This window comes from Crinia signifera, chromosome 3 (genome assembly GCF_055691185.1).
Source record: "Crinia signifera chromosome 3, ASM5569118v1, whole genome shotgun sequence".
Lineage (NCBI taxonomy): Eukaryota > Metazoa > Chordata > Amphibia > Anura > Myobatrachidae > Crinia > Crinia signifera.
This window is the reverse complement of record NC_139219.1, coordinates 259,842,753-259,869,845: the sequence shown is the minus strand read 5'-3', so window position 1 is coordinate 259,869,845 and position 27,093 is coordinate 259,842,753. Positions and strand designations below refer to the sequence as shown.

The window sequence follows — 27,093 nt, the reverse complement described above, 5'->3', positions numbered from 1 at the left end:
TCTTCTGGCGGCTCCTGTATGGTGTCTGTAGCATGCATGTGTAGTGCAGCTGCAATGGTGCCAGTCACAAGAAGGATGTGGGAATCCATGTAAGAGAGCTACAGATAGGGCAGGACTCATCCTTGCAGGGGATGGCGACGCCAGCCGCCATCCCCCGCCAGCCGCCATCTGTACAGCGAGAAGGGGACGTGTGCACGAGATGCGCGCGTCCCCTTCCGATCTATTCCCCCGGGTCACCGCCGGCTTGTCGGCGGTAACCGGGGGTCCCCGCCGCCTCCCCGCACCCCTTCCTAACCCTGTCCGTCTCCCTGAAGCGGAGACGGACAGGGTTCCCGTCGCCCCGCCGACAGAAACTGAGACGTGCGTGCGCGTGAGACGCACGCGCGTCTCAGTCAGATGGTGAGCCGGGCTGCTGGCAGATCGCCAGCGGTGACGTTCTGACGATTCGCCAGCAAAGAAGAGCCCGACCCCATCTGTACACCTTGCACCCTCAAAATATATATCAGGGACTCTATATACACGAACACACAAACACACATGTATTGATAACACCTGCATATGTTTCAGTACTTTATAACCCTTCAAAATAAAATGGCAAATGCTGCATTGTAAAAATGAATGACAATGTTTTTCTTAAAACATAGTTTGCTTACAAGTATTTGCAAATGTAGACTCACACAAGAAACATAAAGTTGCACAGCTCTGCCTTCAATCATAATGTCATAATGCTATCATCACCCAACTCCTTGTTGCTGGGGAAAAGATTCAGTGGCCTTGGGGTCTACGCATGTGTGGCCCTGTTATCTGGTTTTGTGACTAATATGTTCAGACTAGCTGGCATTGCTTGAACACTGCAATTTTAACAAAAGACAATTCTCTAACATCAATTCACTATCTACAATAACATTTCAATCTCTACGCCATTTTAGAATTATTTCTGCAAGTCATACTTAAACAAGATGGTTGCTGTCGATTATGGAAAAGGGAAGGCCTTATACCAGGGGTAGCCAACTCCAGTCCTCGAGAGCTACCTACAGTTCACGTTTTCCAGCTCACCTCACAGGTACACAGGTGCACTCATTACAGACTAACACATTTTAAAAGATCCACAGGTGGAGCTAAATACTTCATGATTCTGTGAGGAGACCGGGAAAACATGCACCGTTGGTAGCTCTCGAGGACTGGAGTTGGCTACCCCTGCCTTATACGCTAGGTGCAACAAGCAACGTCATCTGCAGTATTAGGACATTTAAGTAAATAAATATAATAAAACAGATTTATTGATGAGTTGCTGGAGAAATATATATTTCAATATATTTCTGCTTTATTTATATGTGTCTGTTTGTATGTACTGTACACCAGGGTTGCCTACCTGACCCTCTCCTTCAGGGAGAAAATGCTCTGTTCCTGGACTTCCCTGGTAATGTATGATTGCCATCACCTGTGGTGAAACACCTGTAGCTCGCCACAGGTGCTGGCAATCATACATCACCAGGGAAGCAACCCTGATGTATGCACAATATATATATATACAGTACACACACACTCACTCACACAACATAGTTGATGGATTTGGCACTATTGCTCTGTTGCCATCCTCATAAGCAAATAGGGTGTATCCTCTTAGACATAGAAAAATACAATTTACCATTAACCCTTTACGTCCTATTGCATGTTTCTTGTATGACACTGGTAGAGTAGACCAGTGGTTCCCAACCCTGGTCCTCAAGTACCCCCAACAGTGCACGTTTTCCAGGTCTCCACACAGAATCACAAGTGACATAATTAGCTCCACCTGTGGATCTTTTAATATGTGTCTGAATAATGAGTGCACCTGCGGGGTAACCTGGAAAACGTGCACTGTTGGGGGTACTTGAGGACCAGGGTTGGGAACCACTGGAGTAGACAAATTAGGCCCCAAGTAACCCCATTTAGTACATAAAACATTGTGATTAATTTTACATTGATATTTTGATACTCTAGCATCGGCCATTTAAATAGACACTGGTATTTCAGTGGCAACAGTCATTGCAATACAGTGCATGCAATACTTTGCTTAATAATGTCTATTTAAATGGACAAGGGGTCATAAAGGCTTATGAGACTCTTGGGCTAATGCTGTTCCCTACACAGTTCAATAATCTGCAGAAAGAAATTGAGCAACGTGACACAGACATTGAGAGGATGAAGGAGGAGCAGCAGAAGTTGAAGGATGTTATCAGATCTCTGCAGAAGGACATCCAGGGGCTGGAGAGAGAGCTTCAGAGGTGGGATGAAAGGATGCAGGAAAAGGTGAGCTGGTCCCTGGCCTACGCAGTATCACAGCTAACAGAGAGCTGGCCATGCCCCTGGGTCCTCTGTGTGCTAGAGCAGCGAGTAACAGGGGATTCCCAACTTCTTCCACCGCAGGACACTCCTGCCCGCGGGTTGGACAGTCCCAAAAATATCATACTGAGCCAGCAAAATTGGGACAGTTAGGAGGTATGGTATAATGGCAGCTTGGCATCATGCTAAGAAAGTTCTTGTGTGCATATTCACCCATGCAGATTTGTGTGATTCTGCCACTTACACCTACTTACTGCGTCTTAATATGCATTCTAAATGATAATATTAATGATGATAATGGTTGCCAGTACTAGCAAACTGCTCCTGATTGGCTGACTATGAACACACCTCTGATTCTGGTAGGTGCTTATCTCTCCTTCTTGAGCATAGGGTACGGTATACTTGTGACGTATGCCTGGTGTGAGCAAATCTGTCTATTGGTACTGAACTGCTTGTATATCGCAATGCATACACCTCATTACATGGGAATTTAGTGACAGGCTCTACATATAGCTTTAAGCTGTAATCTAATTGATAGCCATACCTCCCAACTGTCCTGATTTTCACAGAACAGTCCTGTTTTTTTAGAACTGTCCTGCTGTCCTACCAGCGTGTTCTGCATTGGGGTATCTAGCATAGCACCAGTGAAGAGGGGCTGGGTAATTAGCATCTATTCCACAGGAGAGAGGGACATGGGACATACCATCAGCTCAAAGAGCACTGGGCATGACCCCATAATAACGGCAAGGCCATGCTCCCATTTTGGTAGCAGGCTGAAGGCACGCAAGAAATTACGACTCCCCCTTTCAATATGTTGGGAGGTATGATGATAGTTCTATAGAAGCATTAGAAGTGGTCAGCAGTGGGGGCTCATACCTGCCATGTTTAGGGATGCCGGCTTCTCCTGCTGTACTGCCCGCAGCCCGCTCCTGCAGAGGGAAGGGGGAATAAATCAGACAAACAGGCTTGTGCATGTGCACAAGACACAACCAGTGTCAGGGGTGAAGAGACCCCCCCCCCCCTTTTCAGCACTGTGCATGCACACTGGCTTCTATCAGCTGCAGCCCATAGAGGCGCACTACAACTGTCAAGGAAACCTGTGCATGCACACCCCCATTCTTCCCTGCAGTTTGCATCTGCAGTATGGACAGTAGTAGTCCTAGAAGCACATTAGAACAGACAGAGAGGCTTCCCAATGGAATCCCAATCTGACTATCAGCCCAGCGTATAATTAGCAAATAATGGGCCTGATTCAGACGTGTTTGCTAGGCTGCGTATAATTGCAGCCTAGCAAACAGGTAAATCACTAGCATGCGAGGGACTGTGTATGCAAACACATCCCCTCGCAGGTGGCTGAGCGGAGGACTAATCATTCAACGGTCGTGAACCATCGAATGACTTCTGCAGCCTTCGCTCTGAAAAGAAAGTCCATACTTTTCAGATGCCCACTATCCACTGAGTGGGGGGCGGGCGCTGATGGATGTCCATAAAACACTGGGCGTTCCCCTGCTGCTTGCCCCTTGACCTTCCCTCCTCGAGCGAACGAGCAAACTCAGTAGAATTATGGAGGAAGAGGACAAATAAAATAAATATGGTTTTTTTTTTCCTTACCTAATATTTCTCATTTCTGATTCAGGAGAAGAAAATTGACGAGGTTCTAAAGAAGAACGAGGAACTGGAGAAGTGGAACCTTGTCCTGGATAATAGCATCAAGGTGCTGAAAAAGCAAAATGAGCATCAGCAAAATGGGACCAATCAAATGAAGGAGCAGATCCAGGAGGTAACACATCTGTCCTGTGCTCTAAACACATCATGATTTTCCTTACACTCAATTATTTTATTATATGTATTTCTACTCTTGGTTTACTATTATTGTATTGTATTGGTGTAGTTTATAAGCGCTCTACATTGCAGAGTAATGTCTGATTAAAGGTCCATACACACTGGGCGACTATGCCCAGTCTGGATGGACAGCCATGATCGCATTCATCGCTGGGGAGAAACCGCTCAGTGCATACACACTGAAAGGCTTTCCCCCTGTCCAGCGCCCGGCGCTATGCAAAGCCGTCCTCAAAGCCGCTCATCTGCTGGTATAACCAGCAGATGCGCGGCTTTCCCGGCGATGATCTGGGAGCGTGCAGCAGCACTGACAGCTCACCGCCGTGCCATACACACTGGGCGGCTTTGAGCTGAAAGCCGCTTAAACCTGCTGTATGGGCCTTAACCTGGGTCATCCTCTTGTCTGTTTTTATAGCTGTAGTATCTTACGAATAGCTATGAATTTCTGTATTCGTAACCATTCAGTCCTATTACTGGTCGAAAATCGTATTTCCGAATTTACAAAGGCCAGTATACGGGCATTCCTTTTCTTTTGACAGACGTATTCGTATTCCTATTCTGGAATAAGAATGAATACACCATCAAAAGAATATGAATAGAATTCACCATTTATTTGAATAGTGACTCCAAATTTACTAACCGACCATATGTATAATACGGCCGGTATTTAATCCAAAAATAGGGTTGGAAAATATTCCTAATTTTCCAGGCGTATTTGGCTAAAGCAGATCCGCGCAGACATCTCTGTGTAAAAAAATAGAAAAAATAAACAATTTTTAAAAATGGCGTGCCCCCCCCCCCACCGTTATAATCAGCCCAAGGCTCAAAGAGTCGGTTCTGGTTTTAGAAATTCAGGGGCCAAAGAAGTTGGGGGTTCCCTGGTATTTCTAAAACCAGCACCAAGCTCAAGGGCCGGTCCTGGTTCCCAAAATACAGGGGCCCAAATAACTAGGGGTCCCCCGTATTTTCAGAACCAGCACCGGGCCCAAACAGCCAGCAGGCGAATGCCACAGCTGGGGGAAACTATTTATACTAGTTCCCCTGGCCAAAGCATTATCCCCCTGACTGTTCAGACTGGGCTGGGATCCTGGGGGAGTGGAGACCCCCCGAATGAAGGGGTCCCCCCTCCAGAATAACCCCAGCCCGAATGGATATGGCTGGCTACAATAGGAGAAAATATGAATCCGCTAAATATGGCAGATTAGTAAATTTGCCCTATTTACAAGTCATATTTTCCTTACATACACCCGATGTATCCGGCATCGGCCGTATTTCTAAATCTTAGTAAATTTCCCCTTGTGTATCCAGGGCATCAGTGCTTTGTGCAGAGGTGGAATAACAGGTTGCAGTGTAATGTGTGCAGTGGGCTGTCTGTCATATGGAAGTGGGGCCAGACATGTTAGCCCACCCAGGATCTTCCCTGTGAGCCTTATGTCCAATCTACCCCTGTGCCTATATATCAATATTATATAAAGTGAGCTTACTTACAGTACCAATAACAAAGGGCCCCTATATGTAATTCCAGATGGAAACAGAGCTGCACCTTTTCCACAAGCAGAACACCCAGTTGGATTTGAGCAACGCAGAACTGAAACAGAAGCTGAATGCAGAACACCAGGAGATGCACAAGGAAAGACAGAAGGTGATGCAGCACACAGTCGGCGCCAGAAGTACACATATGTCCTCATACCATGGCTGGACGGCCTATCTAGCACCTCTGGCGAATGCTAGAGGAGCCAATGAACTGGTGGGCAGATCCGGGCACAGAGAGACCCCGGATAGCCATGTACAGCGCAGCCTTTGGGATATATATCTGTGTAATGTAGCCCACCCCCCTGTTGCTTGATTTGCATGCCTTAGAATAGATGGGGGTATGCTGTGAGGATAGGCGTGCAGCTCGTGCATGTGCGTATGTGGGTTTTCACAAATGCCAGGGCCAAAGGGGAGGCCCAGTCTGTCACTGCCTCATACATTAGTGCTGCAGTTGCACCAAACAGCCTCTCTTAGTGCATTATATTAGGGCAGGCATGTCCAAACTATGGCCCTCCAGCTGTTGTGAAACTACAAGTCCCATTATGCCTTGCCATAGTTTTGCTATTAGGGAATGCTAAAACTATGGCAAGGCATGCTGGGATGTGTAGTTTCACAACAACTGGAGGGCCACAGTTTGGACATGCCTGTATTAGGGTCTTAGTGCACCAGGTCCCATGAGACTCTGCTAGTGTCGATCACCTTTATTTGCATAATTTTGTTTGGAAAAACAGCTCAGACTCATTATAATGTGACCAGGACGCAACAGGAGATTTTGCTGATTTATTTAATATGCAACACTTGTATATCTTTGTGCGACTGAGTCTATGAATGAGTATACAATGCCTGCTGTTTACTTCCACGCTAAGATCCGCTGTGCTTCGCATACAGACTCAGTTGCACAAGATATACAAGTGTCACATATCCAAGGATTCACCACAGTCTCCTGGCGTCTCCTATCAGCACACTTGTGCTAAGATTCTCGCATCACATGGCGTAATGAGTTTAAATGTTTGACAACAGGGAATTTAAAGTGAAACGTGTATTCATTTATTTCTGCAGGTTCGCAATATTGAAACCATCATTAAACGTTTCCAGGTTGATCTGCATCATTGTGTCGGACTTATCCAAGAGCCTAAAAAGCTGAAGAGTGCCATTCGGAAGTTGTACTCAAAATACGCACCGGATGGGGACGCAGTAAGTTCTTGTCTGTCGGTCTTTTTATGGGCAGGTTTCTAAATAGTTCAGACAATAAGTAGCATTGCCAAGGCCAGGACTTGTCTGGAGGCCATAGATAGAGGCCTGTGGGCTCATTAATGCCCCACCTGTGTCCCATGCTGTTTGCTGGACATGGTGCATGGGTCTATGAGCTAGCCAATGAGAACTTCACATTATTTTCAGAAGCCAATTGAAGACTCTATCACATTACATTACATTGCATCTGGAAAGTATTAACAGCGCTTCACATTTTATTATGTTACTGCCTTATTCCAAAATGGAATAAATATATTTTTTCCCTCAAAATTCTACACACTACACCCCATGATGACAATGTGAAAAAAGTTTTTGGGAGATTTTTGCAAATTTATTTGAAAAAAAAAAATCAAATGTACATAAGTATTCACAGCCTTTGCTCAATACAGATGGAGCTGCGCTTATCCAGCACGCCAGTGTCCCGTATCAGTGTACCTAACCGAGAATGGTACGCGCATTACAGTGTGCTGCACCTGGCCTGTGGTTATGTACCTGTATGGTAGATACATCCCATTACAGTGTGCTGCACCTGGCCTGTGGTTATGTCCCTGTATGGTAGATACATCCCATTACAGTGTGCTGCACCTGGCCTGTGGTTATGTACCATTATGGTAGATACATTCCATTACAGTGTGCTGCACCTGGCCTGTGGTTATGTACCTGTATGGTAGATACATCCCATTACAGTGTGCTGCACCTGGCCAGTGGTTATGTTCCTGTATGGTAGATACATTCCATTACAGTGTGCTGCACCTGGCCAGTGGTTATGTACCTGTATGGTAGATACATCCCATTACAGTGTGCTGCACCTGGCCTGTGGTTATGTACCTGTATGGTAGATACATCCCATTACAGTGTGCTGCACCTGGCCTGTGGTTATGCACCAGTATGGTAGATACATCCCATTACAGTGTGCTGCACCTGGCCTGTGGTTATGCACCAGTATGGTAGATACATCCCATTACAGTGTGCTGCACCTGGCCTGTGGTTATGTCCCTGTATGGTAGATACATCCCATTACAGTGTGCTGCACCTGGCCTGTGGTTATGCACCAGTATGGTAGATACATCCCATTACAGTGTGCTGCACCTGGCCTGTGGTTATGTCCCTGTATGGTAGATACATCCCATTACAGTGTGCTGCACCTGGCCTGTGGTTATGTTCCTGTATGGTAGATACATTCCATTACAGTGTGCTGCACCTGGCCTGTGGTTATGTTCCTGTATGGTAGATACATCCCATTACAGTGTGCTGCACCTGGCCTGTGGTTATGTACCTGTATGGTAGATACATCCCATTACAGTGTGCTGCACCTGGCCTGTGGTTATGTTCCTGTATGGTAGATACATCCCATTACAGTGTGCTGCACCTGGCCAGTGGTTATGTACCTGTATGGTAGATACTGTACATCCAATTACAGTGTGCTGCACCTGGCCTGTGGTTATGTTCCTGTATGGTAGATACATTCCATTACAGTGTGCTGCACCTGGCCTGTGGTTATGTACCTGTATGGTAGATACATTCCATTACAGTGTGCTGCACCTGGCCTGTGGTTATGCACCAGTATGGTAGATACATCCCATTACAGTGTGCTGCACCTGGCCTGTGGTTATGTACCTGTATGGTAGATACATCCCATTACAGTGTGCTGCACCTGGCCTGTGGTTATGTTCCTGTATGGTAGATACATCCCATTACAGTGTGCTGCACCTGGCCTGTGGTTATGTACCTGTATGGTAGATACATCCCATTACAGTGTGCTGCACCTGGCCTGTGGTTATGTTCCTGTATGGTAGATACATCCCATTACAGTGTGCTGCACCTGGCCAGTGGTTATGTACCTGTATGGTAGATACTGTACATCCAATTACAGTGTGCTGCACCTGGCCTGTGGTTATGTTCCTGTATGGTAGATACATTCCATTACAGTGTGCTGCACCTGGCCTGTGGTTATGTACCTGTATGGTAGATACATCCCATTACAGTGTGCTGCACCTGGCCTGTGGTTATGCACCAGTATGGTAGATACATCCCATTACAGTGTGCTGCACCTGGCCTGTGGTTATGTACCTGTATGGTAGATACATCCCTGTAATAAGGTGACATCCCTGTAAACAATGAATAAAATAATCTAATGATATTACACAAAATGTTTATAAAACTCCTGTGTATTCAGGTAGAAATTATTGCAATAGATGCTGACATCCATCAGGAATATGCCCGACAGCGGGAGCATCTGGAACGCCATGTAAGCACATTGAAGGGGCAGCTTGTGAAGGACACAGAGATTCATCGTTCTGCTACTGTGCGGTTCATGCAGGTAAATACAGTCATTGGGGTGGGGTTGGGTAAGGAAGACCAGCAGTCAAGATCTAAATGGTCAGGATACAGACAGTGACATCTTGACAGTTAAAAGCTCAATAAGAACTTAAAACCTAGCCCTACTCCTAACCCGCCACTCCTGCAGCCTCACCCTAACAGTGCCCGTTCCCGGCCTAACGCCAACCCTCCCCTTTAGTGCCAAAAGTGTTACTTTTGGTGGCCACCAACCTTCGGCTTTATGCAAATGTGGCTGCAAAGGCCTTCCCATTTGTGCATCTGTGCATATGAATATGTAAAGATAGAGACACCCTCTATCAGCGTCCATACACGCTGTAATACTTCCTGGTCAGACTTTAGACGCCACCATTGATTACATCATGGAAACTCAAACCATTGCTATGGTAGGGTATGGTCTTCAAAGTGAACAACTGAGCATCTGCACAACCTTACCAACACGTCCATAAGACAGACCATCTCCATGTATCTATTTAACCCACTCACCACCCCAGAACTTTTACAAGACATGTATTATATGTGTTTCAATCAGAACAGCGTCTTTGGGGGTAATTCTGGTTGGCCTGCAAAAGCAAACTCCTTCTTTAATGGACAAAACCATGTGCACTGCAGGTGGGGTGGATGTGCATAGGGAGTTACATATGGGTGGGGTGTGTTCAACCTGAAATCTAAATTGCAGTGTAAGAATAAAGCAGCCAGTATTTACTCTGCACAGAAACAAAATAACTCACTCTCTCTGCACATGTTACATCTGCCCCACCTGCAGTGCACGGTTTTGTCTATTAGAGAGAGAATTTGCTTTTGCGAGTGAACCAGAATCAGGCCCAAAGTGTAGTATTTATTAACAAATCACAAAAGATACAGATTACAAACCAACCTGAATTACCCCCTTGTGTGTACAAACTGTGCATGTCCCATAGTATTTTGGGGATTTTCTTGCATATAGTAGCAAGAACTGTATGGCCATTGCTATTGTGTGTGAATCTGAATCAGGCCCTTATTGCATACACACACACCTCTAAAGTGGTCTTTTTGTTTTGTGTAGGAAAATATAATTTTAATTAAGGAAATTAACGAATATCGACATGAACTAAAAGTCAGTCGTACAAAAGTCCGTGACCTGGAGGTAGAACTTGGATTATACAGAAAAAATAAGAAGAGCAGCCTGACGGACCCAAAAGGTAACACCGCGATGTCACATAACATTCTAGTGTGTGAAGGGAACGGCTTTCCTCAGTGCTATGAATGACACACTGGAAGAGTAGTGTATCACATTAGAATGGCACCATTAGAATTTTTACAGCATCTTATATTCATACCCATCTGTTGTTTCATTCAGCTTAATGTATAACATACAATAGGCCTTCACGTTGCAATTTGGTTTATACTACAGAATGTACTAGGAATATATAAGTGGTTCTGTCACACAGAGTGCAGGGATCTAAGGTGCGGCATCATCAGTATCCTACGTACCTTGCCTCTGGCTAGCAAGGTGCCTGGAACATCATCTCAGCCAGGATCACTGCTGCAGTGCCACTTGGAGCATTTTGGACCCTCCAGGCATGCACTGCTGCATTCATATGACACTGGTACTATTACTGGTTCATGTGACAGTAAATTTTACACTAACAATCTGCGGAGACTCCGTGGTTTCAGTGCAGTCCAAAATGTAATAAGAGATTCACTCTCACTGCTGCCAAACTTTGCCGTCTGTGACTAACTAGCAGATGGTAGGGCTCCTCTATTTTAATTTTGGTCTGTGCTTGAGCCCCACCTCTGGAGCCTTCACTGTCAACAATGGGCCTAATTCAGAACTGATCATAGGTGTGCGCACATTGAGTCTCATAGGTACACAGGCACCCCCTAATGCTGTGCCCACCCTTATGAGCACCTCCCTACCAGCAATACCTTTTACCAAAAGACTTTTGCTTTTTAGAACTGTATTCCATTGAAAGAAGCGCCCATCAATCAATTATGTGTGTTTCGCATTGTTACTTGTACCAGACCATTGTCAAATCACGACATATCATCCATATATGTTTTTTTACTTTATTTGCATGTAATATTATACTGAGAGCTGTTTTATATTGTAGCGAGTGCCAATAGATAATGGTAGACACGCCTGATTGGTGCTGTTAGACACACCCAATGGGCGGTGTTACACATGCCCAATATGGTGGTTCTAGGCACACCCTTTTGACGGTGCACCCCCTAATAAAATGTGCTGCGCACGCCTATGGACCTGATCGCAGGGCAAATTTTTTCTCAAAGTGGACAAAACCATGTGCACTGCAGGAGGCAAATGTATCTTGTGCAGAGAGATTTAGATTTGGGTGAGGTGTGTTGAATCTGAAATATAAATGGCATTGTAAAAATAAAGCAGCCAGTATTTACACTGCATAGAAACAAAATAACTCACACAAATCGAACTCTCTCCGTGCATGTTACATCTGCCCCCCCCCCTCTGCAGTGCATAGTTTTGTCCATTAGAGAGAGAATATGCTTTTGCGAGTGAACCAGAATCAGACCCTTAGTGTAGTATTTATTAACAAATCACAGTAGATAAAAAAAACATTCAACTCTTAAGAAGCCATGGAACAACAGCGAATGAGTGACATAGGCCGGGTTGGTACTGGTAACCTCCTTCCGGCCTTCCAGATGTAAAAGGGTCCACCTTCTATGCTGTATGTCCACTGGCTCCCTTCAACATGTTATGGCCTCCTCCAAAGCCTTTTTCAAGGAGATTGACTGAAGACCTATTATCCAGATCCCATTGCCTGCAGTTAGGCTGTTTGACTTACTGTACATGGAAGCATTTGATTGGGGAGGGGGGTCTCACCAGTATGAGGCAATGCGAGAGGCATCAAAGTAGGCGGCATATGGGGGGCTTGGTAGCACCGTCACATCATCTTGACCCAGGCCCTTGCTAAACAATGTAGAAAGGTGACTTACCTGTGCTGTATCCATACCATCACTTTGCCAAGCTCACAACCATCTGTGTCCTTGTGTCCTATCAGTTACAAGTGCACACCAGAGGAGGAGGACTTTCAACACCAAATTGGATCCAAGGGACCCCACCGGTAAACAAGAAAAGAATGGTGGTTCCTAATTTACTAAGCAGCCGTATTGAAATTGCCAAATACAGTTAATTTTCTGGGCGTATTTGGCTTTAGCCTGCACGGATCAGGCTGCAGTGTAAAAAAAAAGACAAAAATAAATAAATAAGATAAAAAGAGAGGTAGCTGCGCTTAGAGGAAATAAACCTGATTGTCACACAGCATGCGGATATATGGCTTGTACATTTATTACATAATAACAATGAATGAAAATGAATAAAAATTGTTTAAAAAAAAAGAACAAAAAAGTATTATTAAAAACAGTTCATGTTGAATAGATACTGGTAGAAAAGGTTAAGGCGCCCCTGTTGATTCCTCTTTAAAGGATCCTGTTCCAAATTTTACAGACTGTAGGAAACCAATATGTTGGACAGTTTGTTCAACCACTCACGATTGTAGGGAGAAGTCCTGCGCTGAATTGCAGATGATTGAGAAACCCTCTGGAGTGGTACCAACGGCTGTTTGTCCTTTTATAGCGAGATGGCTGCTCCTGATAATTGATGAAAAGTCCTGGTTTTCACCAGTGTGCATCACAGTTTTATTTTTCAGGTCTTTGTATGCGGACCAGTTCCACAGCACAACCCAATGGTTTTGATCTATTTTTACACACATATCACCCGGTGCCCAAAGGCCAGGGGCACCGGGGACAGCACCAGGCTTCGTATACGGCCGATAAATGCAAATTCGTATTTTAAAATACGAATGCATATGACATTGAAAATTATGAATACTACAAATACTTTAAATTATCCCCCGGAATACAAATTTTGAAGTAGCATACCCCACCGATGTCAGTCGTATGCATTCGTATCAAGAATACGAGTACAAAAATTTGTATTCGTAGTCTTAGTAAATTTCCCCCTTTATGTCTTAACCAGATTTTGAAGTCCTAGAACAGTCCATAAATACGATAATGTTTTACAGTGTTCTCTGTTACAGGGTCTTCCATGACACAACCATGTCCAGGGGTGCAGCAGCTGAACAGCGAGGAGGAGTTAGGGAAAATTATTGAGCTGCAGACATTGGAGATCAAACGTTTAAGAGATTTGATCCAATCACAGGATCTCACAGTGAGACCATACTCTGGGGGTAAATTACTTCCCTTACAGACTGATTGTACCAAGACCAAAGCAATAGTGAAATGATACTGTACACCTTGCATCAATAAAACTTATTTGTCTACTTTTCTGTGTTATGCAATGTAAGATTTTTTTACTAGTAACATGAGAACTTTGTTTGCATATTATTTTTATTGCCCTCACACTACAGTATCTCCTTCATTGCTTTTGCATTTGGTTACATTTCTGGAGCAATGGGGTGTTCCATGAGTTGTGTAAAGGTGCATAGATATATGCAATCTGCAGAAACACTTTTACTTAGTCCAATGAACAAGTATGGTGGGGTGAGTCTGGCTGCAGGGGTGGGTGGGGTGGGGGAGGGTTAGGCACAATAGAGGGGATAGTTAGTTGGGGTTTTATAAGGCGCTATAGTAAAACATAAAACATATACAATGTAAATTATAAAATATTATAGATATAAGGTAAAAGATATGTGTAAAATGTGCTTGCCTGTGAAAAAAGAAGACAGTTAAAAGTTTCAATGTATACAGCTCTTCTTAGAGTACTGTTAGGTTTTTTGCGTTTGTAACGGAGGCTCCGGGGATTGGCGCTTGGGTGAAACAGATCTACACTTTCCCTACAATACCTCGCGGATGTCTTGCGGGGATGTCCGTGCAGAGCTGTCACTCTCGATGTCTCAGCGTCAGCTTCACCCGGCTTCTCCGTCCGATCGTAATGACCAGAAGTTCGGGTAGCGTGTTTCTGGTCCTTCGTTCCACGCTCCCGGCAATGTGTGTCCAACGCGTTTCAAGTTTAGCACTCTTCGTCAAGGATACAGAGCCCTTGCAGGGGCTGTCTTTTTATTCTAAAAAAACTTTATTTAAAATTTAAAAATACAAAAGTCCGTCCCGGAAGTCATCTGTGGGAACGGAGGAAGTTGTCATCATTTTCGGCGGCAAGCACATGTTCTATATATATGTTAAAGAAAGGGATTTAAATCTATATCTATATTTAAGCCAGCGGGAGTGAGAGTTTTTAATTCATAGATCCATTTGGTCTCATTTTTTCGTAATTCTGTAACGATATCTCCTCCTCGCCAATGTGGTTTTACTTTTTGTATTGCAGCGAATTTTAGGCTTGATGGGTCCTTATTGTGATGTTTTGCGTAGTGATCTGAAACACTATGAGTAGCTAAGCCTCTTTTTATGTTATGTATGTGTTCGGCCAATCTTATTTTCATTTTTCGTTTTGTCTGGCCCACATATTGATGTTTACACGGGCATTCCAGTACATAAATGACTCCTATTGATTCACAACTTGTTTGTTGTTTTAATCTATATTCTTTCTTCGTTTGGTGGGAGACAATGCTTTGAGTTGGTTTTGATAGTTTCTGTTCTGTTGTTCTGCATCCTATGCAGTTGAGGCACGGAAAAAAGCCTGGAGAGGTTATTTTTTTTTTTCTTGTTCCATCGGGATAAAACTACTTGTTAATTCTTGATTCAGTGTTGTTGCTCGTCTGTATATTATTTTAGGCTTCTGTTGCATGATTTTCTTCAATTCCTGATCAAGTAGTAGTACGTGCCAATGTTTATTAAATATATCCTCTATCTGTTTGTGGTTACTGCTGTACTGGGTGATGAATGTGATTTGGGGGTCTTGGTTTTCAGTTTCTTGTTTTTTATATTGGATCATCTGTTGTCTATCCATTTGCTGTACTTTAATTCTGTCTGCTTCTAGTGTGGATTCTTGATATCCCTTTTTTAGGAATTCTTGTTTTGCAGCCTTGCTTTGTATATCATAGGTCTCTATTTCAGTACAGTTCCTCTTTATTCGTCTGAAGTTACCATTGGGGATATTCTGTACCCATTTTCTGTGATGATTGCTGTTGTAGGGCAGAATGTTATTGCCATCTACTTGTTTTTTGTGAGTTCTAGTCATTATTGTATTGTTTTTTATGTAGATCTCCAAATCCAAGAAGACTATTGTTTCCTTGTTGGTTACTGCTGCTGCGACAACACTATGGCCTTACATATATCTCACTCCGACAAGAGGAGAGATTTAGAAAATATTTTTTCTATTAACCAAACTTTAGAAAAACAAGAAATACCCACAGAAGAAGAGGATTTCTGTACCCAGTTTTTCAAACTGGAAAAATTATACAACCAAGAAATAAAACAGTGGTGGGAAGTAACCACACTGTCTAAATATTTAGACAACAAACTCATTCCAAAGGGTCTACGTGTACAGAAGAACCCCACTTTTGAACCTACCCTACCAAATTTCTTTATCAAATGGAACAATGAATTGGACAACTGCTCCAGGAACTTAATAAAAATAATTATTGAGGACAGAAAAAACTCATTGGAGAAAATCAATAAAGACATAAAAACTATGGAAAAAAGATTTGAACCCCTTCACAATATGCAGGACTTTCCCAACCTTATCAAGTTGACCAATAACAAACTGGAAAAATTGGAGGAAGAATTAATAACACAAAAACAAAACAAATACAGACGAGACATCAAAGAAAAAACACTTGCAGCTCACTCAACAGATACGAGAAGAATTTACAGTAAAGAACACAATATACAGAAACCAATAACCAAATACAATAGGGACAATCAGAGAACAACCAACTTTACCAAACAAAGAGAACCCTTGATAAAACAGACTCCTCAAAATGTACAATCTCAACGTAAATATAAACCGTATAACCACCAACATTTCACCTACGCCCAAGTCACAGCAAACCAATCGCATAGACAATCCTATGAAAAAGGAAAGAACATAGCAAGACAAGAGGAACAAGAAAAAGTCAACTCTCTTATGCATACTATACAAGAAAGAAATACAGCAACAGCAAGAAATCCTAGAAAACGTACCCAGATGGATGAAGAAAATGAAATTGAGAGATATGAGGAGGAAGATTTTTTAGAGCTGGTCTGGGACCAGGACCACCCACCAGAAGCCACACCCCACAAGAGACCACGAACCAACACAGAAGAAAACGTGGAACAAGACGAGGAAAAAGAACAAAGAAAAACCAAACAATAAATGAAGAAGAGGAAAAGGATACCATCTTTAACCTAAGTGACAAGACACTAACTACAGATCAAGCAGATCTCCTAAAAAAGGGCCTAAAATTCGCCCCACAATCCACGACCAATAAATTCAATACGTATATCGACACACAGAAATTCATCCGCAAACTGTGTTTGAAGAAATATTTTCTGAGAAACCCAATAGAATCATCATTACCCAATTTTCACCAAGAATATGTACATACAGACTTGAAACCCACCTCCACCTTCTATCCATCACATATAAAAGGTCCACACATAGAGACCTTTCAAAAACTCATTGAAGAAGATATTAGAAAACTACCTGATCACTCAAAAAACCACTTTAATATAACCAAACAACAAAAACAAGCACTGAAAGAACTAAAAAATGACAAAACAATTACAATAAAACCAGCAGACAAGGGTGGCGGACTTGTCATTATGAACACTATAGACTACAAAAAAGAAGCCGAAAAATTGATATCAGATAAGACAACTTATAAAAAATTATCCACAGATCCCACTGAAAAATTCCAAAAAATACTCACAGACCAATTACAAGAAGGTTTAGAAACCGGAATACTAACAAAGAAAGAATACGATTTTATTAATATTCAAAACCCACGGATACCCACATTTTACCACCTTCCGAAGATCCACAAGGATCTGAGGAACCCCCCCGGCCGACCAATAGTGTCGGGAATAGGGTCACTATCCTCGAACTTATCGAAGTATATAGATAAGTTTCTACAGCCGATAGTAAAACAACAGAAAAGCTATCTAAAGGACACCTCACATGTCCTTCAAATCCTGAACAACATAGAGTGGAATCAATCATACATTCTTTGTACCAGTGACGTGAAGTCTTTGTATACTTGTATAGACCACGAACTCGGTTGTGAACAAACAAGATACCATTTATCCACATCAACAGAAATATCCAATGCACAAATCAATTTTATAATGGCACAGATTGATTTCATATTAAATAACAACTACTTCTGGTATGAAGGCGACTTCTATGTACAAGTAAAAGGAACTGCAATGGGGACTCCTTTCGCACCTTCATATGCAAATCTTTTTGTGGCCCAATGGGAAAATGAGCAAATTTGGTCAAACAACCTTTACCATAAAAACATCAGAAGTTGGCATCGATATATAGATGATGTTCTCTTTATATGGGACGGCACGATGGAAGACCTCAAACTCTTTAAGGAACATCTAAATACAAACAACTATGGCCTAGAGTTCACCACGGTAACCAACAAGGAAACAATAGTCTTCTTGGATTTGGAGATCTACATAAAAAACAATACAATAATGACTAGAACTCACAAAAAACAAGTAGATGGCAATAACATTCTGCCCTACAACAGCAATCATCACAGAAAATGGGTACAGAATATCCCCAATGGTAACTTCAGACGAATAAAGAGGAACTGTACTGAAATAGAGACCTATGATATACAAAGCAAGGCTGCAAAACAAGAATTCCTAAAAAAAGGGATATCAAGAATCCACACTAGAAGCAGACAGAATTAAAGTACAGCAAATGGATAGACAACAGATGATCCAATATAAAAAACAAGAAACTGAAAACCAAGACCCCCAAATCACATTCATCACCCAGTACAGCAGTAACCACAAACAGATAGAGGATATATTTAATAAACATTGGCACGTACTACTACTTGATCAGGAATTGAAGAAAATCATACAACAGAAGCCTAAAATAATATACAGACGAGCAACAACACTGAATCAAGAATTAACAAGTAGTTTTATCCCGATGGAACAAGAAAAAAGAAAAATAACCTCTCCAGGCTTTTTTCCGTGCCTCAACTGCATAGGATGCAGAACAACAGAACAGAAACTATCAAAACCAACTCAAAGCATTGTCTCCCACCAAACGAAGAAAGAATATAGATTAAAACAACAAACAAGTTGTGAATCAATAGGAGTCATTTATGTACTGGAATGCCCGTGTAAACATCAATATGTGGGCCAGACAAAACGAAAAATGAAAATAAGATTGGCCGAACACATACATAACATAAAAAGAGGCTTAGCTACTCATAGTGTTTCAGATCACTACGCAAAACATCACAATAAGGACCCATCAAGCCTAAAATTCGCTGCAATACAAAAAGTAAAACCACATTGGCGAGGAGGAGATATCGTTACAGAATTACGAAAAAATGAGACCAAATGGATCTATGAATTAAAAACTCTCACTCCCGCTGGCTTAAATATAGATATAGATTTAAATCCCTTTCTTTAACATATATATAGAACATGTGCTTGCCGCCGAAAATGATGACAACTTCCTCCGTTCCCGCAGATGACTTCCGGGACGGACTTTTGTATTTTTAAATTTTAAATAAAGTTTTTTTAGAATAAAAAGACAGCCCCTGCAAGGGCTCTGTATCCTTGACGAAGAGTGCTAAACTTGAAACGCGTTGGACACACATTGCCGGGAGCGTGGAACGAAGGACCGGAAACACGCTACCCGAACTTCCGGTCATTACGATCGGACGGAGAAGCCGGGTGAAGCTGACGCTGAGACATCGAGAGTGACAGCTCTGCGCGGACATCCCCGCAAGACATCCGCGAGGTATTGTAGGGAAAGTGTAGATCTGTTTCACCCAAGCGCCAATCCCCGGAGCCTCCGTTACAAACGCAAAAAACCTAACAGTACTCTAAGAAGAGCTGTATACATTGAAACTTTTAACTGTCTTCTTTTTTCACAGGCAAGCACATTTTACACATATCTTTTACCTTATATCTATAATATTTTATAATTTACATTGTATATGTTTTATGTTTTACTATAGCGCCTTATAAAACCCCAACCAACCATTTTTATACTAAGGCAGCTCAAATACCGCTAGCGCAGAAACGTACACCAACTCCAGAGGGGATAGTTAGGCTGTAAGGGAAGGTTAGATTTACCCTGCAGGTAGGAAGGGTTAGAGAAATAGGGGGAGTTGATTAGTATACTTACCAATGATGAGTCAGGATCCTGACCATCGGCAGGCCAATGCTGGTCTTCTGAATGCCTACATGGTTATCGCTGGGATCCCATACCCAACCCTGATTAAGAATATCAGACAACCAGTGAGTTTCCTCCTACTATTACTTTAAGCAGTTCTGTTAAACAATGTAATAATGAGTGATTAGGTTGTAGTCATTGGATTGTATTTACCTCATAATGTGGGAAAAAAATCCATGTTTCTGTTCTACCAAACCAAGCCCAGATCCTCTTATGCCATCTCAAGTAACCAAAGTCTCACTTCAATATCAGCAACATTCATTCACAAATCTGGGCGATTAATAGTCGTGTAAATGTAATTTAGTATTTTTTATGTATGAGCAAAATCCCTTATCTGAAAATACTCTCCTTTGTTCCCAGATAATAATATTGGTATCTGGATTTAAACCAAGTGATCCAGAACAAGTGGATTAATACACAATGACATATAATAAATTAGACTGCCATTATAATATTGCTCCAAGTTAAACATTTGGTTGACTCGCCACTTTTTGGTTGACTTGCCATTTTTCCTTCTGCGCATGCACATTTGTGTGTGTGTTTTCCCTTATTTACACATTCTTTTTACACATTAATGCCCCCCCCCCCCAATACTGGGTGTTGTATTTCACCTGTATAAAGCAATGTGTTTTATCTATTTTTTACACACACCAGCAGGGGGTTCTGACTCCCACATAGACCCCATCCAGGACTTTAGGAAGAAAAATTTATATACTCAGCCACCTAGGTGGGAAGGGTATATTTCAGGCGCTTCTGGGTGAGTTAATTTGGTAAGCTGCTCACATCATGGGGAGGTCAGCCCCCAGAAAAACACACGTAGCACAAATGGAAAAAGGGTGGTGGAGCGCTAAGATAATAATAATACAATTTTGACAGGTTATGACCAATTGGGTAAAAAATGTGTTAATTTATTTTTTTAACTATATAAACATAGATAAAATATAGGATAAAAGTAGCAATTGCATATTGATAACAACAACAAGTTGGTGTACAGCCTGAATGGGGCTCATGAAATTGGGATTGATATTGACTCAATTTCTCACTTGTTCCTACGAATACTCCCACGGATGGATGAATCACAGACTTCCCAGATGGAAATGGGGAACACTGGAGTGGCGGGTGTCCATAAACCTGGCCGGAAAAACAGTACGAATCCTGATGGAATATGGATCCTTGGTCTGAGTCCTTGATTAAGGCAATCCGGTGAATAGCAGTCGGTGGTATCCCTGATGGTATCCAGATAGTCGTCCCGATTTGGGGGGATTTGGAAAGTGGGGAGTTGGTCCAAGTGAGGATGGTACTGTCAGCGTCCAAAATATAGGATCAGTATTCTTGAGTCCCAAAGTCAGACTGAAACACCTGGCCTGACGCGTTTCGTTGTCCACAGAAAACTTTATCAAAGGTCTTTATCAATATGCAATCGCTACTTTTATCCTATATTTTATCTATGTTTATATAGTTAAAAAAATTAATTAACAAATTTTTTACCCAATTGGTCATAACCTGTCAAAATTGTATTATTATTATCTTAGCGCTCCACCACCCCTTTTTCCATTTGTGCCAGGACTGTAGGAGCCTGGTTCTGGTTCCAAAATTTGTGGGACCCCAGAACCAGGCTTGGTGCAAGAGCTGAGGGCTGATTTCAGAAATACGGGGGACCCCTATGCTTTTTGTCCCCCATATTTTTGGAACCAAGACCGTCTCAATGAGTTCGGGCCTAGTTATGATTCCAAAATTTGTGGAACCAGGATCGGTCCAAATGCTCAGAGCTGATTTCAGAAATATGGGGGACCCCTATGCTTTTTGTCCCCCATATTTTTGGAACCAAGACCATCTCAATGAGTCCGGGGCTGGTTTGGATCAGGAGGGGGGACCCCATGCCATTTTTTTTATTATGTCCAAAAATCACACATTACCATGTGTAAAAAAATTACACATGTATAAGAATTCACCCATTTCCAAAAAATTTGCACATTTTTATTAGTTTTTTATTAGTTAGTTTTGTAGTGTTTCCACAGACAGTTACTGTGGGTTACTACTTTCAGAGTTATTTTCCCTTATTTAGTTTTCCTTTTGTCATTCTCATAAAGATCTTTATTATCAATTTAAGTCCTGGTGGCACCGGAGTTGGGGCGGACCTAATTTGCCCCTCCAAATGTGGCTATTAAAGACCCCCGAACTCCGATTGAACAACATAAAGGAGGAAGGTACTGCTTTCCTAGCATGGCGCCCACGATCTAGATTGTATGTGTGGGGCTGATATCTCAAGCATCTCATGCATCTTATGTGTTTGTGCGGCATAAGATGCATGAGATGATGCAATCGACGCGATCGACGAGATTTTTACATTGGAATCAATGTAAAAAGCCCCCAAAACCCCAATTTTAATTGCTAACCCCCCCTCATGGGTGAAATGGCCCCCCCATTGTTAACACCACCCCACTATTGACGCCAACCCGAAGCGTGGCGAGCGCAGCGAGCCGGCGAGGGGCGGCGGTACGCATCTTTCGACCTTTTCATACCCCCACTATCCACGTCGGCGTAGAGTTGATTTTATATAGTGTGGCGAGCACAGCGAGCCACCGAGCCCGAAGCGTGGCGAGCGCAGCGAGCCCCACGAGGGGACGCGGAATACATGTAAAGTAGTCTGCATCCGCTCACCACGCTTTGGGCTTGCCACACTATATAAAATCAACCCCACGCCGACGTGGATAGTGGGGGTATGAAAAGGTTGGAGGACGCGTACCGCCTGCGCTCGCCACGCTTCAGGTTGGCGTTGATAATGCTGGTGGCGTTAACAATGGTTATTGGGGGCTCACGATTTTTTATCTCATGGATCTCATGCATCTTATGGATGCATAAGATCCATGAGATTAAAAATCGTGTCCATAGCAATGATTGTATGCCTTAAGTACCTTAAACTTAAGGCATACAATCAATGAGACGGGCGCCGTGCTAGGAAAGCAGTACCAGGAGGAATACCCATAATAAAAATTACTACAGTAGGTAGGGAAAGAACTCAATTGGTATTCGGACTGTAAGGGGAATAAGGAAAGTGTGAGTCTCAGTAATGTAAGACTTTGGGACAAGAACACATCTACATCAAGACTATAATAAGCTTATGTGAGACATAAAGACTTTGCAAACCATGCCATCCTGACAGATTAAGGGGACACACTGGGTACACTGTACCCTGGGTCCTCCTTTGTCAGGGAGGTCTCTGGCCAGAGCATACTGACATCCCCAGCTATCCCTCTTTTGCAGCAGCAGAAGGAAGAACCAGGCAGCTAGAATGTGAGCAGGACAGTGTATATAGTGTATCTGATGGGGATGCGGTCATCTATTAGAATGAACTTAGGTCTACAGTCATTAAGTCGACCCCACTAGGTCGACTGGCAGGAAGGTCGACCTGAATTAAGGTCGACATAGGCCAAGGTCGACATGACTTAAGGTCGAATTTGCATAAAGGTCGACATGAGGAAGGTCGACTGGTCATAAGGTCGACATGGGGTTTTTCACTGTTTTTTGAGCCGACATGTGCCGACAGGCGGTATTTCATGCCCTACCATCCACTAGGGCGTGGAGGAGGTTATTAAAGCTGTGGCGAGCGAAGCGAGCCACCGTGCCCGAAGCATTGCGAGCGAAGCGAGGGTCCGATTCTCATTGCCAACTGTGTCCATGTCGACTGTGTCGACATTCGGATAGAAAAAAACAGTGAAAAACCCATGTCGACCTTATGACCAGTCGACCTTCCTCATGTCGACCTTTATGCAAATTCGACCTTAAGTCATGTCGACCTTGGCCCATGTCGACCTTAAGTCAGGTCGACCTTCCTGCCAGTCGACCTAGTGGGGTCGACCTAATGACTGTACACCTAAGTTCATTCTGACAGATGTACCGATTCCAGTACAGAGACTGCTACTATTCTTACATGTGACAAGATAAATTATACATTTATTTTGGTGTGTATTTTCAGGTTGTTTAAGTTCTCATTGTTCCACAGCAGGAACATTTAATAAAATAGTTATAAACAGTACCATACATTATTAAGCCATTAGATTTAAATATATTTTATACAATTGGTTTAAATTTAATATACACATTAAAGTGACAATTGGGGTCAATAAGACTTCACTAGGCATAATCAGGCATGATTACTGCCAGTTCTGGCAGAGATGAAAAAGCAAGTTACTGTAAATTAAATATTGCAGTCTGAAAAGGGTTAAAAGGCAATTTCTAAGACTCTGGGACTCCATCATACCGTAGTAAAGCTATTATCTCCAATTGGAGAAATCTCTTAACAGTGGTGAATATTTCCAGAAGAAGTTGTCCTACCAACATTCCTTCTAAGAGTGCATCAATGACTCATTCAGGAAGTCACAAAAAAACAGATGAACATCGAAGGAATTGCAAGCCAACTGACCTCCATTAAAGCCAATATTTATCATTCCACCATAAGAAAGAGACTGTGCAAAAATAGTAATAATAGCAATTCACTGAGGAGTTGCAAGGCAAAATACAATGCTTACCATGCAGAACATAAAGACTTTGTCACATTTGCCAAAACAACGCACACTGATTACCCCAATGCCTTTTGGGCTATTGTTCTATGGACTGGGGAGTCAAGAATTTAACTTTTTGGTAGACATTGTCTTGGCATAAAGCTCAAACAGCATTCCATAATAAGTACACCATACCAACAGTCAAACATGGTGAAGGGTGTTGGCAATGCAAAGCTGCATCATGATCTGGTTGTCCTGTCATGATTGATATTATCATGAATTTTGCTGTCTACCAGACAATTCTGAGGGAGAATGTCCGGTCATCAGTCCATGATCAGTCCATGATCTGAAGCTCAAGCACAGTTGAGTTGTGCACCAAGGCAAAGGACCAAAGCACAAAGCAGCTCCTCCTCTGAATTGCTTAAATATAAACAAAATAAAGGTTTTGGAGTGCCCCAAACAAAGTCATGCCTTGATTGAATCCACTCGAGATGCCGTAGCACTACCTTAATTGGTAGTTTATGCTAGAAAACCTAGATATACCTCAATAGAGCTCAAATTCTGCAAAGAAGTGAGCCAGAATCCCTCCACAGTTGTGTGAAGGTCCGATTTCTAGTTAATAGAAATGATTGCTTGCAGTTGTGACAAAATTAATTACAGGTTGAGTATCCCTTATCCAAAATGCTGGGGACTAGAAGCATTTTGGATAACAGATTATTCTGTGTTTCAGAATATTTTATATTAAAATGAGGTATCCTGAGGTGTCTTGCATTTATGTCGTATAAACACATCAAACAGATGAATACACAAATATATTTAATATGTTCATGAAACAAGGTTTCAAAACATGAAACAAAGTTTGTGGACTATCTCAGGCACTGTATTTGAATGCCAAGCAATCATTTTATTGCACATATTTAGTGCCAGTTTACATATCATGTTCCCAGTAGTGCCAGATGTCCCAAGCATAGGTGCCGATTTATGTTTTCGCTGGTGGGTGCTCAAGCCAAAAATATAGCGGAGTGGCTTCATGGGGAAGGGGCGTGGCCACAAAATAATACCAATTTATATTACGCAGCACAGTTGTCTCCAATATTCAAATTAGACTGTGACTGTCAGCGCATGGCCAGCCCCAGGCAGGCACCCCAAGAAAATAGAAGCTGACAAGCCTGACAGGACTGGAGTGAGATGCTGTTGTGAAACTACATGTCCCAGCATGTCACAGTTTTAGCAATCTATTATATAAAATCTATGGCAGGGCATGTTGGGACATGTAGTTCCACAACAGGTGGAGGGCTGGGGGCATGAGTTTGACACCAACCATTGATCTAAACACTCGTCCTTTCATTTATTCCCTGGCTGCTGAAATATGAGCTCTGGTTTTTATAAATGGCCTGCCCAGTGCCCTGCTATTAATTTCAATTACATTCTTGATTTTGCACACCATAATGCCAGTTACATGGTACATCACACACAGTAATGCCCATTACATGTTATGCCATACACTGCAATGCCCATTACATGTTATGCCAGGACTGAAGAAGTTTTTTGTAAAGGTGGGAAAACCTGGGCAGTTCGCGCCGAAGGCGCGCGTCAAACATTTTCAACATAATGCTGATTACACGTCACACCCATTACATAGTATACCACATGCCATAATGCCCATTACATGTATGCCACACACCGTGAAGCCCATTACACATTATGCCCATTAGTTGTTATGCCACACACCATGAAGCCCATTACACATTATGCCCATTACTTGTTATGCCAGGACGCAATTTTTTTCTAAAGTAGGGATAACATGGGCAGTGCGCGCCGAAGGTGCTCGTCAAAATATTTCACCATAATGGCGATTACACGTCACACACCCATTACATAGTATACCACATGCCATAATGCCCATTACATGTTATGCCACACACCGTAATGCCCATTACATGTTATACCAAACACCATAATGCCCATTACACATTATACCAAACACCGTAATGCCCATTACACATTATATTGAACACAGTAATGCCCATTACACCACACACTTATTTCCATTACATATAATACCACACGCTGTCATGTCTATTACATATTATGCCACATAAGTGCCGCTTACCTACATGCTCGTTGCTACAGGTTTAATGCTCATTGCTACAGGTTGCATGCTCTTTGCCAGGGGTTGCATCATGCTCAATGCAAGGGTTACTTGCTCATTGTCAAGGAAAGTGAGATGCTTGTTACCATGAGGGAGGTGACGGTGACAGTGGCAGGCAGAGAACATCAATCAGGTCTAGGGGCGAATCCAGAAAAATATGACAGGAGGGGCACCACAATAAGTGGGTGGGGTGAGGGGTAATATTGTGCGTGCCTTTGGGTGTGGCCACAAAACAAGGGGAGTGGTCTTACAGGTAATGCGAGTCACACTTATTTTCATTGCATGTGGAGCATGGAGTACAGTTCTAACGGGTGAGTGTGCGGGGACAGGTCTGCTAGGGGGCAGGGTTAGGGACAGGGTGAGTGTGCGGGGGCATGTATGGTATGAGACAGGGTTAGGGACAGGGTGAGTGTGCGGGGACAGGTGCAATAGGGGACAGGGTGAGTGTGCGGGGACAGGGTGAGTGTGCAGGAACATGTGTGGTAAGGGACAGGATTACGGACAGGGTCAGTGTGCAGGGACAGGTGTGGTAAGCAGTGGTGCAAGTAGAATTTTTTTCTTGGTGGTACTGATAGCCTCCACCAAAAATGGGCGTGGCCATGTGCCATGAGGGGGTGTGGTCACACAAAGCTAGAGGAGAGACTAAATGACAATAGTGGCGTGGCATCAGGAGACGGAATGAGAAACAGGGAATTACTGGGGGGGTGGGTTGGCTCTTGCTTGGGGGAGAGCCGGGCAGCTTGTGCTTACAATTGTGGAGCCTGCTCTTCATGCTGTTGGCGCTGCTGATGCCTGTCAATGTGACCGGCTAAATCAGCAGTAGCCGGTAGCTGCATACAGCACCAAACATAACGCTGGGTGGGCGG

General features: G+C 42.9%; 1 protein-coding gene across 1 annotated transcript in view; it reads left to right on the top strand.

Annotated features, from left to right (window-relative positions):
• Positions 1 to 13,546, top strand: part of LOC146062992 (cilia- and flagella-associated protein 57-like) — a 54,695-nt gene extending 41,149 nt beyond the window's left edge. Inside the window, exons 16-22 of the mRNA XM_083174998.1 lie at positions 2,134 to 2,292; positions 3,962 to 4,105; positions 5,690 to 5,806; positions 6,757 to 6,891; positions 9,125 to 9,268; positions 10,331 to 10,466; positions 13,341 to 13,546. Of these exons, the coding sequence (XP_083031124.1) occupies positions 2,134 to 2,292; positions 3,962 to 4,105; positions 5,690 to 5,806; positions 6,757 to 6,891; positions 9,125 to 9,268; positions 10,331 to 10,466; positions 13,341 to 13,546 (1,041 nt within the window). The remainder of the gene's footprint in view (positions 1 to 2,133; positions 2,293 to 3,961; positions 4,106 to 5,689; positions 5,807 to 6,756; positions 6,892 to 9,124; positions 9,269 to 10,330; positions 10,467 to 13,340) is intronic.
• Positions 13,547 to 27,093: the final 13,547 nt, after the last annotated feature.